Raw genomic sequence first — 13,767 nt, forward strand, 5'->3', positions numbered from 1 at the left:
TGTCTCCAAAATGTCTCTGTTATGATTTTAACAATACGACGTGACATGAATTCATATTTATTTTAAAGCTCTTTTTTTAAAGAAAACAAGTTTGTCATCGAAAGCTTTACAGAGCAGCAGAGTGATAAATGCAGATAAACACAAGATAAATACGAGACAGAGCTCGTAAATACTTAACTGTATGTGAGGCTGGAGACACACACACACACACACACACACACACACACACACACAAAACACTTAATAAACCCAAAATGTGCAGACTGACAGGAGAGGTGTCGCTCCTCACACCTGCTGCCTGCTGTAAACCACCAACACTACAACGGCTGCATTGTCCCGCACTGGTGGCAGATTACTTTACACACACACACACACACACACACACACACAGCCACTGGGACAGAGCTGTGTGTGTGTGTGTGTGTGTGTGTGTGTGTAGCATCAGGGGGTTGTAACAGTAGCTCAGGACTGTGTCATCTAAAGCTCAGCTGAGGGAGACGAGCGTCAGAGAAGAAGAGCAGAAAGAAAAGAAAACCTTCAGGTTGATTATTTAATATCTGTACACTGAAGAGGATCCGACCTGTTAACTTAAAGTTTTCCATCACGTTTGTTAAATGATCACTGATTGATCATCTTTTCTTATATTAGCGCCGATCTGACAGAAGCTGGTTTGCTGCGGTCTGAATCAGCGGATGAGTTGGTGAACTTGGTTTGGACCCTCTATCATCCCACTATAAATGAATTTGTCTGTGACCGGACCGAGACCACCTCCTCTAAAGGGTCTCTGTGTGGTTGTTTCGGTCTGAGAACGTTTGCTGAGTTCAGATCTGCCCTAACAAACCTCACCAGGAAGGAAAACCAACCATTAGAGTCCCGTTCAACCAGACCGTAGAGGATCCCGCTAGGACCAAATAACACTTTATGAAAACACCCTAAGAGACTGAAGACACTTTGCAAAAACCTCCGTCCACATTAAAAACACCATAACAGGTAATCACAACGTTATATACTGTACATATGTAATCAACCCTCACTGACTAGACAAGAGAACACTTTTTCTTTCCCCTTTTAGTAAAAAATCACTCCAAACGATTAATCAATTATCAAAATAGTTGGCAATGAATTTAATAGTTGACAACTAATTGATTAATCCACTAATCACTGCAGCTCTACACTTCATCATTAAGGGCTCATGAGTGTCTGTACCAAATTTCATGAGAATTCATCCAATAGTTGTTGAGATATTTCAGTCTGGACCAGAGTGGTGGACCGACCGATCGACGCTGCTTCATACAAAGACACTGATACATTTTTCAGATACTGGACGTGGCACCATAAGTGGCATCACAGAAACTCCTGCGGTTGGATAATCTGTGAAATCAGCGGTGAAGGAAGGTCAGAGCGGTGAAGCAGACGGATGTGTCGCCTCTGTTGGCTCGATGTCGGGCTTCCTGCGGTGCAGCATCACCGGGTGGAAGCCGGGCGGCCTCCTGCAGCGTGACTGTAATCGGTTACAGCGAGGTCCAGCCCGGATGATTACAGAGGTGTCTGGGGGTCGTGTCAAGGGTGCAGGTCCCGTTGACCCCGGTGGGGAGGTGGTGGTGGGGGGGCTGCCTTTCTTCCCTCCTTGACCAGCTGACCCCCGGGGAGCAGCCAGCCCCTCCCGTCACTCATCCTGAGCTGAAACAAGAGAGGAAGACGAACCAGGGGGGTCAACTGTGATCTAGTGTCCACTGAGCAACTAATGATGGTCAGCTGATCAGTGACAGGAAGACGTAAGGACAGTTTGAACGTACTGGATGACAAGAAATTAATATTGTGATAAAGTGTCACAGATACGGCTGCTGATTTTCTATATTTGTCTAATTGTCAACAAATCTCATCCAAACCAACAATGAACTGATCTACTAACAAGTATCATGTGTGTATCAAAGTCTGATATATCTAATTCCTCCGTTATTGTCCAGAAACTATTAAAAACATGTAAATGAGTCACACCGCTGCTCTGGGTCACATGTTCCTTCATCATGAAGAGTTTTGGTCACGTTAGTTTGTTTAGAAACGGCTCCAAAGACTAATAACAGCATCGTGTTTTCAGTCTCTAGAGAGTAGTTCTGTGTAAAGGAGACGCCACTGAGCATGTGTGTTTAAGTGTGAAAGTATTAAGTGTGAACTAAAGTATTGGACAAACTGACCTTAAGGTGGCACCAGAGGAAGAGTTATTAGGATTCATCCTCTGGGGATCATGAACATCTGTGTAGTTTCATAGCGATCCATCCAACAGCTGTAGAGATATTTCAGTCTGGACTGACTGACATCTCTGCATCCATGCTGCTAACGTGGCTAAAAAATAAAGTAAAAGGTGTTGAAGATGTTTTAGAAACTGTCATTTATTATGTTTGTCCAGCAGCTAAATTACCTGAACTCAAGTCTTCACAAGAGTTTACTTTTACTAAAAATAATCAACATTAAAGCATAAAAACAGATGACAGTTGCCAAGTCTGCTTATTATGAGCAACTTTGGGCTTGTTTTTCTGTAGTTGCTGATTTGGGTTTACTCCCTATATGTCTAACTTTAAATAAAGTTTGACTGAGCTCGATCTAAGTCGTCAAATCTCACTGCTTGCTGTCAGAACCACATGTACTAGTCGACATTAAAATCCTGAGCTGCGTCCCGGTGGTTCACTGTGTAACGTCAGGCTCAGTCCTTGCCGCTGCGGCCTGGGTTTGATTCCGCTGCATGTCATCGTCTCTCTATACATCCCATCCTTCCTGTGTCTCTACACTATACGTGTCTAATAAAGTGAAAATGTTAAAAAAACAAAGAGCAAGCTCTGTTACTGTACCTTTTTTTATTAGTGCCAGACTAGGACTGATAAGAGAGGATTAATTCAGCTGCCAGTCAAAGGCCCAGTATATGTAATTATTTTAATGATTGTTTAAAAGTTATCTTTGTTTCTCCTTCACTGATGTCATTACTTGGCCAGTTCGTTATATGCAACTTCTTAACTTTCATTTTCATTCATTAATTCCTCATTTTTTGTTGGTTTTGCTCAACTTCTTTAGAGTTAAAAAGAAAAATGTAAAATGTAAGTTACTGTATTTTTCAAATAGCTGCTAATTGATCAAGTGGCCTTTTCACACATTGTAGTAGGTAAGGTCGCCTGTTTTGGGCTTTTTTCTTCTTTCTTCTTTTGGGTTTGTTTCCATTGATCTGGTCGCTTGTTTCTCTCATGTAACACTGAACATTTGGGCTCTAACCTCAACCTCAAACTAGTTACCACTAGTCAATTAAATTTCTCAAGACAACATGAAATAAAAGTGGAAATAAAAGTGAATATTGTTCAGGTGTCTCACAGTCAACAGGCTGCTGTATTTTTCTTTGTGTTCATGTTTTATTAACTACAGTCGTCATTAGTAAAGCAGTAATTAGAGTCTGATCAGGATCTGCAAGCTTAATGCAGATGATCCTTCAGTTAATAGATGAGCTCTTTATGTTCTGAATGGACTCATCATGATGAGCATATAATGTTAGGGACAAGCTGTTTTACAAAGACTGTCTTTTAAACTCTGTGAGTTGATGAAGAGCATCTATAAAGTGTAGATTTGTGATGTTAAATAGTAGATTAAATGATACAGTTATGGGTTTTACATGGACTTTCTCTTCAGTGTACAGTCATGTTGACGTGATTACTATTTATATCATTTTTGTTGTTTTCGTGGCTGCAGCTCTGAGCTCAAACGCCCCGGATGAACTTGAGCAGCTGACCGGGAAACAGTTGATCCATGCAGGCTAAATTTATCCCCTGTGGACGGTTCAAGTCGGCTGGAGGAAGACGCGTTTTGTTTACGAACCCGCGTTTATTACGCAGTTGTGTTTACTACTTGTTATTTACCTCCGCAGTTACTGGAACCGACTGTTTCTCTCCCTGGATCAGAGTGGCCGGTTTGGTAACATGGCTGAACCCGCAGGAAAGAGGTTAAAGAGCAGCCTGCCGCTGTGCAAAGCGCACCGGAGCTCCACGGGCAGCCGGGCCAAGCACAACATGCAGGCCGCCGTGGAGGAGGCTCTGTGCGGGGTGAGCAGCCTGCTGTGGGACGGAGCGTACCGGCTGCAGGCTCTGGTAGGAGACACAACCATCCAGCATGGAGGGAAAACATGAAGTCTACTGATTATTTACTGTACTGTAACAAGAACATCACAGCTAAAAGTATTATTAATTTTAATATTATTCCAGAAATATGAGAGATTTTTCAGTGGCTGTATGCTACCAGTGAAGATACGGAGGTTTATTCCTCTCTAGATTACAAAGGTTGGGATTTTGGGGTTTTTTAACAATCTGGTGGAAGTTACATTCACAAATAAAAAAAGCAGGGAGTCAAAGTCTTAAATTATTTTAGACTCAATTTAAAGGGATATTCATGTTAACTTTCTGGTTAACAAATGAATACATGAATAAATAAAATATTTAATATTTCTCCACCAGAATTTTGATCCTTGCAGTCAGAAGACTCTGAAAAAGCTTTTAGATCTTAATGGAGGGAAAAGAAGTACAAAAATACAATTGATTGAAAAGTTACATCAAATAAATTCACTATAAAGTCCAGAAATCACATCTGACTCTAATAAACACTTGTTTTATTATATATAATGAGATTCTTTGTAATGTCAAAAAAAGAGGTCTGTGAAAGAACAAACAATGAAAGTGTAAAAACAGAAAACATTTCGACCAAAGTGATGAATCCTGTTGTGATGCTCGATGGTAAATGTGTCCATATAACTTCCATCAGTGTGTCAGATGAGTGATGAACGTGTTTGAGTGTTTTTCACAGCAGACAGTGAACCAACATGTGTCTGAAACTGAATTATCATTTATACCTACTATCACATGTCAAAATGTGTCCTGTTGACTCACAGACTGGTGCAGTGGATTATGGGATACTGAGTACTGAAAGATTTAGGAAAAAAGAAAGGAGGCACAAAATTCACACATAATTCAAAGGAGGCCTTTAAGGACACGTTCACAGTTTTTCATGTCTGTCTTAAACCAGCAGTCAGGTGTTCATAGTAACAGTGAAAGAGGTTTTCCTCACTGTAATCATTCCTCCTGTTCATACTGGATATTAAAAGATCCTTCAAATGTGCTTTCAATGGAAGTGATGGAGGCCAAAATCCACAGTGTGTCCACACAGTCATTTAAAAGTCTCTGTGAAGCTTCTATTCAGCTTCATCAGTCTGAGTTAGTCATATCAAGTGGATATCTGACACATTTACAGTCTTTTTAGCATCAAATTCCCTCTTTGTGTTTCCTCGGACAGTGTTTCCCTGTTGAGCTGCAGGTGGAAGTATAGTAACAAAAAGAGGAACTTTGGCACTAAAAAGACTGTAACGTTGAAAGATATCTACTTGATTTGACTCATTTGGACGCTGAAGCTTCATATTAGCTTCAGATAAACTTTTAAATACATTTTTGCACAGAAGGAGGACTGTGGATTTTGTCTCCCATCACTTCCATTGTAAGGTCATTATGAAGGGATCTTCTAATAGTCAGTATGAACAGGAGGAATGATTACAGCAAGAAAAACATGTTTCACTGTTCATTTGGGCTCCTGACTGTTGTTTTAAGACAGACTTGAAAAACTGTGAACCCGTCCTTTAATTGCATTGAAGTTACAGTGTTTGAAAAACCTGAGTGGAAACGCAGAAAATAAAAAAAAAAATCCTGACATACTGCTAAGATTTACACGTCTGAGGTGTAAAAGTTGTTGTGCAGGTAAAAGGCAAACATAAACAGACTTAGGGAATGAATGATGACATACATGTGACATAAACGTGACTCAACATCAGATCTGTGTGGAGCAGTGAGGGGACGTTTTCAAATGAAGACATGATCCACATGGTTCTCCATCGTTTGAGCTTTGACTGACGCTCTTTTAATGACATCATCTCGTTGTGTCTTCTTCTTCTGCAGTGGTTTAATGGCACCGACTGGAGCATTAGTTCATCTCCTAATATTCACAGGAACTGGAGTGGATGGAAACAATGGCTGAACAAGCCATTTTTATTCAAATGATCATGATGAGACGTTTCTATGACAGTTTTGATACATCGCCCCGTCACTGTGTGTATTTCAGTTTATAACGAGGTGTATTTGATCTCCTGCAGGCCTGCGTGTTTGAGCGGGACGACGTCGCTCTGCCCCGCGTTGCTTCTTTCTTCCACCAGGAGGCGCTGAAGCAGCAGGACGAGGCCGAGGCCATGCTGGGCTACCTGGCTGAGAGGGGGGGCAACTACTGTGGCAAAGACATCCAGGTAAGAAATCTACTCTTTTATTTATTGATTGATTGATTTATTGTAAAGTTGTTATTCTCTTTGTCCTTTTCTGTTATTCATTTTTTGTAAAACACTGATTCCAACATCTAGCGTGTATTTTTGACAAAAGTATGTGGACACCCAAACACTCTAACAAATATGATAGTTGAATATTTTATTCCAGTCATAAGTGATGCTGTTAAACTGCATTGATGTGATTATAAGACTTTACAGAGTCAAGTATCTCAATCAAATAAACCATATTACACTGAGGTGTTTTAAACATTATGGTGCTTAAAGGCGTCGTATCGTGAACATTTCCAGCTCTATATTTATATTCTGGGGCTCTACTGGAATATCTTTGCATGATTTCCAGTTAAAAACTCCTTATTTATCTTCTACTGGTCCTTTATGCAGCCCCTCAGTTCAGCCTCTGTCTGAAACAGGCCGTTTTAGCTCCTGTCTCTTTAAGGCCCCGCCTCCTGATGAGCCCACTCTGTTCTGATTGGTCAGCTTTCAGGAAGCTTCCTCCGGCTCTGGAGGCTACGTAAACAAACTATAGTAGCAGGATTTCACTTCTTTTTCTCCAAATGTCAACTTCTCAAATACATCTGTACATGTTGGAGCCCAAATCGTCATCTCATGAGGAAAGTAAATAAACATTGCAATGTCTCCGTATGCGCATATAACTGCAACGTCCCTTGTTCAATTCCAGCTAGGGACCTTTGTTGCATATCATATTCATCTCTCCACCCTTGTTTCCTGTCTGCCTCTTCATTAATGATTGTCAGATAAGGGCAAAAATGCTAAAAAAACCAAACAAACATTGCAAACAAAGTGTTCAGGGCAGCTGAAACCTGGAGTTTGTCTTTTAAGGAGAGTTTTTACAAATGTTCACCTCAAATTTTGGAACTTTGACCTTGTTTAAAGTCCAACATCATAACAGTATATAGATGTAAGAAAACCACAAAAAGAAGAATACATCTCCATTAAAGGACGAGTTCACAGTTTTTCTTTTTTCTGTCTTAAACCAACAGTCAGGAACCCAAATGAACAGTGAAACCTGTTTTTCTTGCTGTAATCATTCCTCCTGTTCATACTGACCATTAGAAGATCCCTTCATAATGACCTTACAATGGAAGTGATGGGGGACAAAATCCACAGTCCTCCTTCTGTGCAAAAATGGATTTAAAAGTTTACTTGAAGCTAATATGAAGCGTGTACAAGTCAAAATTGTACTGGTCCAACAGGAATAAACTATATTTGGTTGTTTGACATGAGAGATTTTCTTATTTATTTGTTTATTTTTAATCTCTGAGCTCTTCTCTTTCTACCGTCATCACACAGACACACAGAAGAAGTCAGTCGGAGGTCAGGGTCAAGAGCGTGCTGCGGGGGCTGGTTGTGTTGCCCAAAGACACTTCAGCAGGATTGGGGGGGGGGGGGTCTTTAGATGAGCGGGTATGAAGAGTTGATTTGTGGATCCATTTTGAAACTAAATTTATGATCTGAACTTTATCTGTGAGACAGAGAAGCTTCAGTCTGTAACAGCGTTCTCGTTTTACTCAGCCATCAAACCTCACGTTCCTTCCAAAACGTCCCATCAGGAGGATTTATTTTTCCTCCTGTGCAATCCGTCATTTTGTCAGAGCAGGTGTCTCTGTATCTCTCTCTCTCTCTCTCTCTCTCTCTCTGTTTCTTTTTTTTTTTCCAAATGGCAGAGATCTCATTTTGGAACGAAGCTCTTCATTTGGACCAGGCGCTAGCGGTAGGACGGGGGGGGGTGAGGGAGGGTTAAGATACCGAGAGGCTGGAGAAGGAGGGAGGATAAAACCCCTGGAGACCTGCCCCTGGATCTGGCTGTAAGCCGGTCAGGGTGTACATTTCCCTCCCGCCCCCCCTCTGAGTTCCGGAAAATTGGCGAGATTAATGCTGCGGCAGAGGGACGGTTGCGCTGCTGATGGTGTTTCCAGATGGTCAGTGGCATCAGCGGTGGTGGTGGTGGCGTTGGCGCGTCGCAGCGTGGCCTCTGAACGCTGCCCCGGGTTTATGAGTCGTGTAAAATCGTTTCAGGGCTGAGGCCCGGGGCCCAGTCAGCAGCAGTTTGGGACACCTTGTTATCCGTCTCTAAAGTACTGCATACCTCGACGCCTCGGGGAGTCCTTCACTGCTTCACTCACTTCACATCGATTTAGTTTTTGATTTCGTGTTTTGTTTTATTCAGCTCAGTTCAAGTTTTAAAGTGTTCTGTGGTGGATGATTTTGTCAACTCTAAATAGAGCGAGGAGGCAAAATAAATTAGCACATCATGCAGAAACAGAGGCTTTAATGCTCAATTCCAGTTTTTCAGTAAAATCCCATCTGTTTGTGTTGACGGTTCACATTCATGTTTATAAGTGTCATGTATCTGGCTCCGGTGTCGACACCACTGAGGTCTAAACTACCACACATGCGCACATTTGATATGATATGAGAGCTGCGTGCGTATAAATGAATACTTTTTGTTTTTTAAACTGCTTTGTTACAATAAGTTCCTCTCAGTTTGGCTTGAATAGAAGTTTCTCCATGAATGTCCAACAAACGGGAAACTTCCTCATCTCTCCGTCGACCCCCGTCGTCGCTGCTGTTGCTCTCGTCTGTATTTATTTTTATCAGTCGTGAGTCTTACCAGTAGATGAACTAAAAATGATAAGTTTGTCTGGAGGGTGGCGCTAGAAGAAAGGCTCTTTTCCCCACTTCTTCATCTTTATGTGCCAGGTCTATTATTCCCAGTCTGGTTCACTTGTAAATGTATTTATTGACAGTTAAAAGACGAGTTCAGTCAGGAGCACAAATTAACAGTGAAACCTGTTTTTCTTGCTGTAATCATTCCTCCTGTTCATACTGACCATTAGAAGATCCCTTCATGATGACCTTACAATGGAAGTGATGGGAGACAAAATCCACAGTCCTCCTTCTGTGCAAAAAATGTATTTCAAAGTTTACTTGAAGCTAATATGAAGCTTCAGCGTCCAAATGAGTCAAATCAAGTAGATATCTTTCAACGTTACAGTCTTTTAAGTGCCAAAGTTCCTCTTTTTGTTACTATAATTCCACCTGCAGCTCAACAGGGAAACACTGTCCGAGGAAACACAAAGAGGGAATTTGATGCTAAAAAGACTGTAAATGTGTCAGATATCCACTTGATATGACTAACTCAGACTGATGAAGCTGAATATAAGCTTCACAGAGACTTTTAAATGACTGTGTGGACACACTGTGGATTTTGTCCTCCATCACTTCCATTGAAAGCACATTTGAAGGATCTTTTAATATCCAGTATGAACAGGAGGAATGATTACAATGAGGAAAACCTCTTTCACTGTTCATATGGACACCTGACTGCTGGTTTAAGACACACTTGAAAAATTGTGAACGTGTCCTTTGAATTTTGTGCCTCCTTTCTTTCCTAAAATTATTTCAGTCGTTACTCGTTGCTAGTGCGCCAAATTTTGGTGGTGAGTGATTTGGGGCTTTGCTGTAGTTTATTGCTTAGACAAATAATTACTCTTCAGTGGAAGAATACGAATGAAAGTCCTGCCTCTCGTGCTGTCTATGTTGATCTCCAGAAGCCGGGCTGTGAGGCGGTGTGTGCCGTGTTACCTGCTCTGGAGCTGCTGCAGCTCCAGCTGAAAGAGGAAGTCGGCATCCTGGTGGAGCTCAGCCAGCTGGCCCGCAAACACGGCGACCCGCACACTGCCAGTGTTGTCAAAAGCCACTTCCTGACGCCGCGGGTGGACCGTCTGAAACTGCTGGGAGACCTGCTCACCAGTGCCCGCCGGGTGGGCTGCACCGACAACCAGGCGGGGGGTTTCGGGGAGTACATCCTGAATGAGCTGCAGGAAGAGCTGACCGGGTGATCCACCAGGGTCAGTTAAGAAGGGATGGTCTACTCCTTTATATATATATATATATTTTTTTTTACAGAGAATGAAAGTAAAATTTCCTCTGTGAAAGATAAAAATCTGATTCTCTCCAATAGTTGTGACATTTTGGGAAATTCTGAGTCAAGATGGATATAAGTTTCATCTCACTGTGACCAGTGCTAATACATGTCCAGGGCAGGTTTAGCCTAGCTTAGCACAAAGACTGGAAGCACGGGGGGAAAACGCTAGTGTAGCTTCATCAAAAGAGAAAAGAAACACCTTCAGCAGCTCCAAAGCTGTCTGATTTACATTCTTGACCGCTTAAAATTCTCATTTAAATATTGTAATTGTAAGATCCTCCATAAATTAGCATTAAACACAGTCAAAGATAGCTAACTAGCAAGTCGCAACTTGTTAGTCACATGGTCACTCTTGCTATTTGTGAGTCGTGTGTGTTTGTTTCTTGTCTTTTATAATTACTGTATATGTGAATAGTCACTTTGAGAAACACTTTTTGATAAACAGGAAATTAATTTCAACTTTTTGAGACCATCCAGGCCGGGCTTAGCCTAGCTTAGCACAGAGACTGGAAGCAGGTGGAGACTGCTAGCCTAGCTCCATTAAAGAGAAAAAAATAAACAAACATATAAAGAAAACACATAAAAACAGCTCTAATGTTGTCTAATTTACATTAAAGTTCTCAAGTAAATATTTGAATGCAATATCTTTTATGAATTACTATTCAAAAAATAGTCAAAACTGTTGCAAAGTTGCCACCTGTTTACAACACATGTTGTATGTTTGTTGTGTTTTCTCTATTTTATGATTCTTATATACATAAAAGTGAGTAATGGGGTCAGTGTGAGTAGGGAAACACACAGATTGAGAAAGAGAAAGATGTCGTCCAGGATATGTTTAGCTTAGCTTAGCACAAAGACTGGAAACAAGGGGGGACACTGCTAGCGTAGCGCCATCAAACGTGGTGAAAAATACCCCTTCCAACAACCCCAAAGCTGTCTGATTTAGATGTTGCACCTTTTTGGATAACAAGCTAATCCATCCTGTAGTCAGCTGGGTTTATCTGACTACAGGACAGAGCTCAGACCTGACAACCCAGCAGAACTTATGTCTCCAAAGCTAAATACCGCTAAACCCACAATGCCTTCTTTGTACATTTCTATTTCTACATCTGTTCAAGAGACAAGATACAACATCTAAATCAGAAACCTAGAGCTTTATCTTTAAAAGTGTGACCAATGTGAATTCATTTAGTTTTTTTTGTGTTTTGTAATTACAGGTTTGAGGGCATTTTTTCCTTTTTATAGAACTATTGCTAAAAGCTTCAAACCACATGTTGCACTAAAGCGACAGCTGCTCTCCGTACTGTTGTGAGTCTCATCTTTTAAAGAGACTCATTAACCCAACTCTTGTTGCTGTCGTCTTCTTATTTAAACAAACAGACATATTACAGGTCTGACTTCATGAGATCGCCACTGTGACTTTTATGTTAAATTGCCGTCACATATACGAATGCATGTCTGAAAGAGGCTAAACTACCGAAAGTGACGGCTCTATTTTATGTAACATAACTATGAATTTATATTTTTGTCCACACTTGTTTTTTCCCTACTTGACTCCATTTCTTCGGGGTTTTGGGTTGATTATTTTGGTTGTGATGTAGTGATTTTAGTACTGCATGCCGACTATAAACCACACATTTATTTAAATAAATTTGACCTGACAAAGATTCTGACTGGGATCAAAAAGTTTTCTATAATGTCTTAAAAATTGTCTGACATGGAAGCGTTTCTCTTTTGATGCTGTTTTACAATGTTTTGTGAATATATTTAAGATATACTGTAGATGAGCATATTGTTCACTTTTTTAAGTGTAAAAAATCCACGCTACATGATTTAGTTCACAAGGTTTGCTTCATTCAGACAAAAAGACGTAAAAAACAAAAAATATACATTTCTAGTACAAATCAAGATCAGGCTGACATTTTTTCTACCTTCATTTAATATAAAATTTCATCACAAGATGAGCAGTTGTCCACTGGATCCACAAATAAATACATAAAAATGAAACCAATACTTAAAAAGTTCCTTGATGACTAAATGACAAAAACCTATTGGAGCCTAAATCTTGCAGATTTTACTCTGTAAATGTAGTAAATGTTCCCACATTATATATATATAGATAAAGTAGGTATATTAGTAATATATTATATAATGTTACAGTATATAAGTAAACAGTGACTGATACTCTGCCTCTTGTTTGTAAACACGTGTATTCCAACATGTATGTATATCATTTTAAAGGACCAGTGTGTAGAATTTATTGGCATCTAGCAGAACGGACTCGACAGAAATGGAATATAATATTCATAATTATGTTGTAATTTGTGTATAAATCCATGAAAACAAGAATCGTTGTGTTTTTGTTACCTTAGAATGAGCCCTTTATATCTACAGAGAGAGAGTGTCCCCATGTTGCACCGCCATGTTTCTACAGTAGCCCAGAATGGACAAACTAAAGACTAAATCTTACACACTGGTCCTTTAATTCTGTTATTTATTCACTATTCAGTTAAGACAATATATTCTTGTTTTGTGATTTTCTTTGCTGCATAGAAGAAGCCATGAGGTGTTTGACAGTTGTATGAAACAGTGTTAGATTGTTTATGTTTGTTTGGTTTTTGTGATTCTTGAACACAGATTTGGGTTTGTTTTGCTCTTTGTAATAAAGATGAACTTGAAGTTTTGCAGCAATTATGAGTTGTTGTTTTTTTCCCCTTTGCGAGGATCTTTTTCAGCACTCTGTATCATGTTTGAGGGAAGCATTATGAACTTATAGCTAAAAATCACATCATTTTAAAGGGTGATTTGGTATTTTTAAACAATATAAATTACAGGATAATTGACATAAACTGCATGATTTGACGTATTTGTATATTTCTCAACCAATTGCAGTAAAAGTACATAAGTATTATGATCTTGATGTAGTTAAAGTATTGCAGTAAAAGTACATAAGTATTATGAGCTTGATGTAGTTAAAGTATTGCAGTAAAAGTACATAAGTATTATGAGCTTGATGTAGTTAAAGTATTGCAGTAAAAGTACATAAGTATTATGAGCTTGATGTAGTTAAAGTATTGCAGTAAAAGTACATAAGTATTATGATCTTGATGTAGTTAAAGTATTGCAGTAAAAGTACATAAGTATTATGAGCTTGATGTAGTTAAAGTATTGCAGTAAAAGTACATAAGTATTATGAGCTTGATGTAGTTAAAGTATTGCAGTAAAAGTAGTGGTTTGGTCCCTCTGACTGATATATTATTATATATGACATCATTAGATTATTAATAGTGAAGCATCAGTGTTAGAGCAGCATGTTACTGTTGTAGCTGCTGGAGGTGGAGCTAGTTTACACTACTTTATATACAGTTAGCTAGTTTAGCCCAGTGGTTCCCAACCTAGGGGTCGGGCCCCTCCAAAGGGTCAGCAGATAAATCTGAGGGGTGGTGAGATGATTAATGGGAGAGGAAAG

General features: G+C 39.9%; 1 protein-coding gene and 1 long non-coding RNA gene across 2 annotated transcripts; one reads left to right on the forward strand and one right to left on the reverse strand.

The window, feature by feature from the left end:
• Window positions 1-396: 396 nt before the first annotated feature.
• Window positions 397-3,986, reverse strand: LOC121898048. Its single transcript, XR_006096341.1, has 3 exons — window positions 3,897-3,986; window positions 2,196-2,343; window positions 397-1,680 (listed from the first exon to the last, which is right to left on the reverse strand). It is a non-coding gene; the product is annotated as an uncharacterized LOC121898048 (long non-coding RNA).
• zgc:172145 (Ferritin light chain, oocyte isoform-like) lies at window positions 3,173-10,838 on the forward strand. The gene is made up of 3 exons (XM_042412932.1): window positions 3,173-4,124; window positions 6,167-6,313; window positions 9,922-10,838. Exons 1-3 carry the CDS (start codon window positions 3,957-3,959, stop codon window positions 10,210-10,212), a joined length of 606 nt encoding a protein of 201 aa, XP_042268866.1. The 5' UTR covers window positions 3,173-3,956; the 3' UTR covers window positions 10,213-10,838.
• The last annotated feature ends 2,929 nt before the right edge of the window (window positions 10,839-13,767 follow it).

Source organism: Thunnus maccoyii, chromosome 5, assembly GCF_910596095.1.
Source record: "Thunnus maccoyii chromosome 5, fThuMac1.1, whole genome shotgun sequence".
NCBI classification, from domain to species: Eukaryota; Metazoa; Chordata; class Actinopteri; order Scombriformes; family Scombridae; genus Thunnus; species Thunnus maccoyii.

Excerpts from the sequence above, each read along its gene's own strand:
- zgc:172145 (XM_042412932.1), top strand. The coding sequence starts at position 3,957 with ATGGCTGAACCCGCAGGAAAGAGGTTAAAGAGCAGCCTGCCGCTGTGC. Across the intron at positions 4,125-6,166 it reads CGTACCGGCTGCAGGCTCTG|GCCTGCGTGTTTGAGCGGGA; the intron begins GTAGGAGACACA and ends GATCTCCTGCAG. Across the intron at positions 6,314-9,921 it reads ACTGTGGCAAAGACATCCAG|AAGCCGGGCTGTGAGGCGGT; the intron begins GTAAGAAATCTA and ends GTTGATCTCCAG.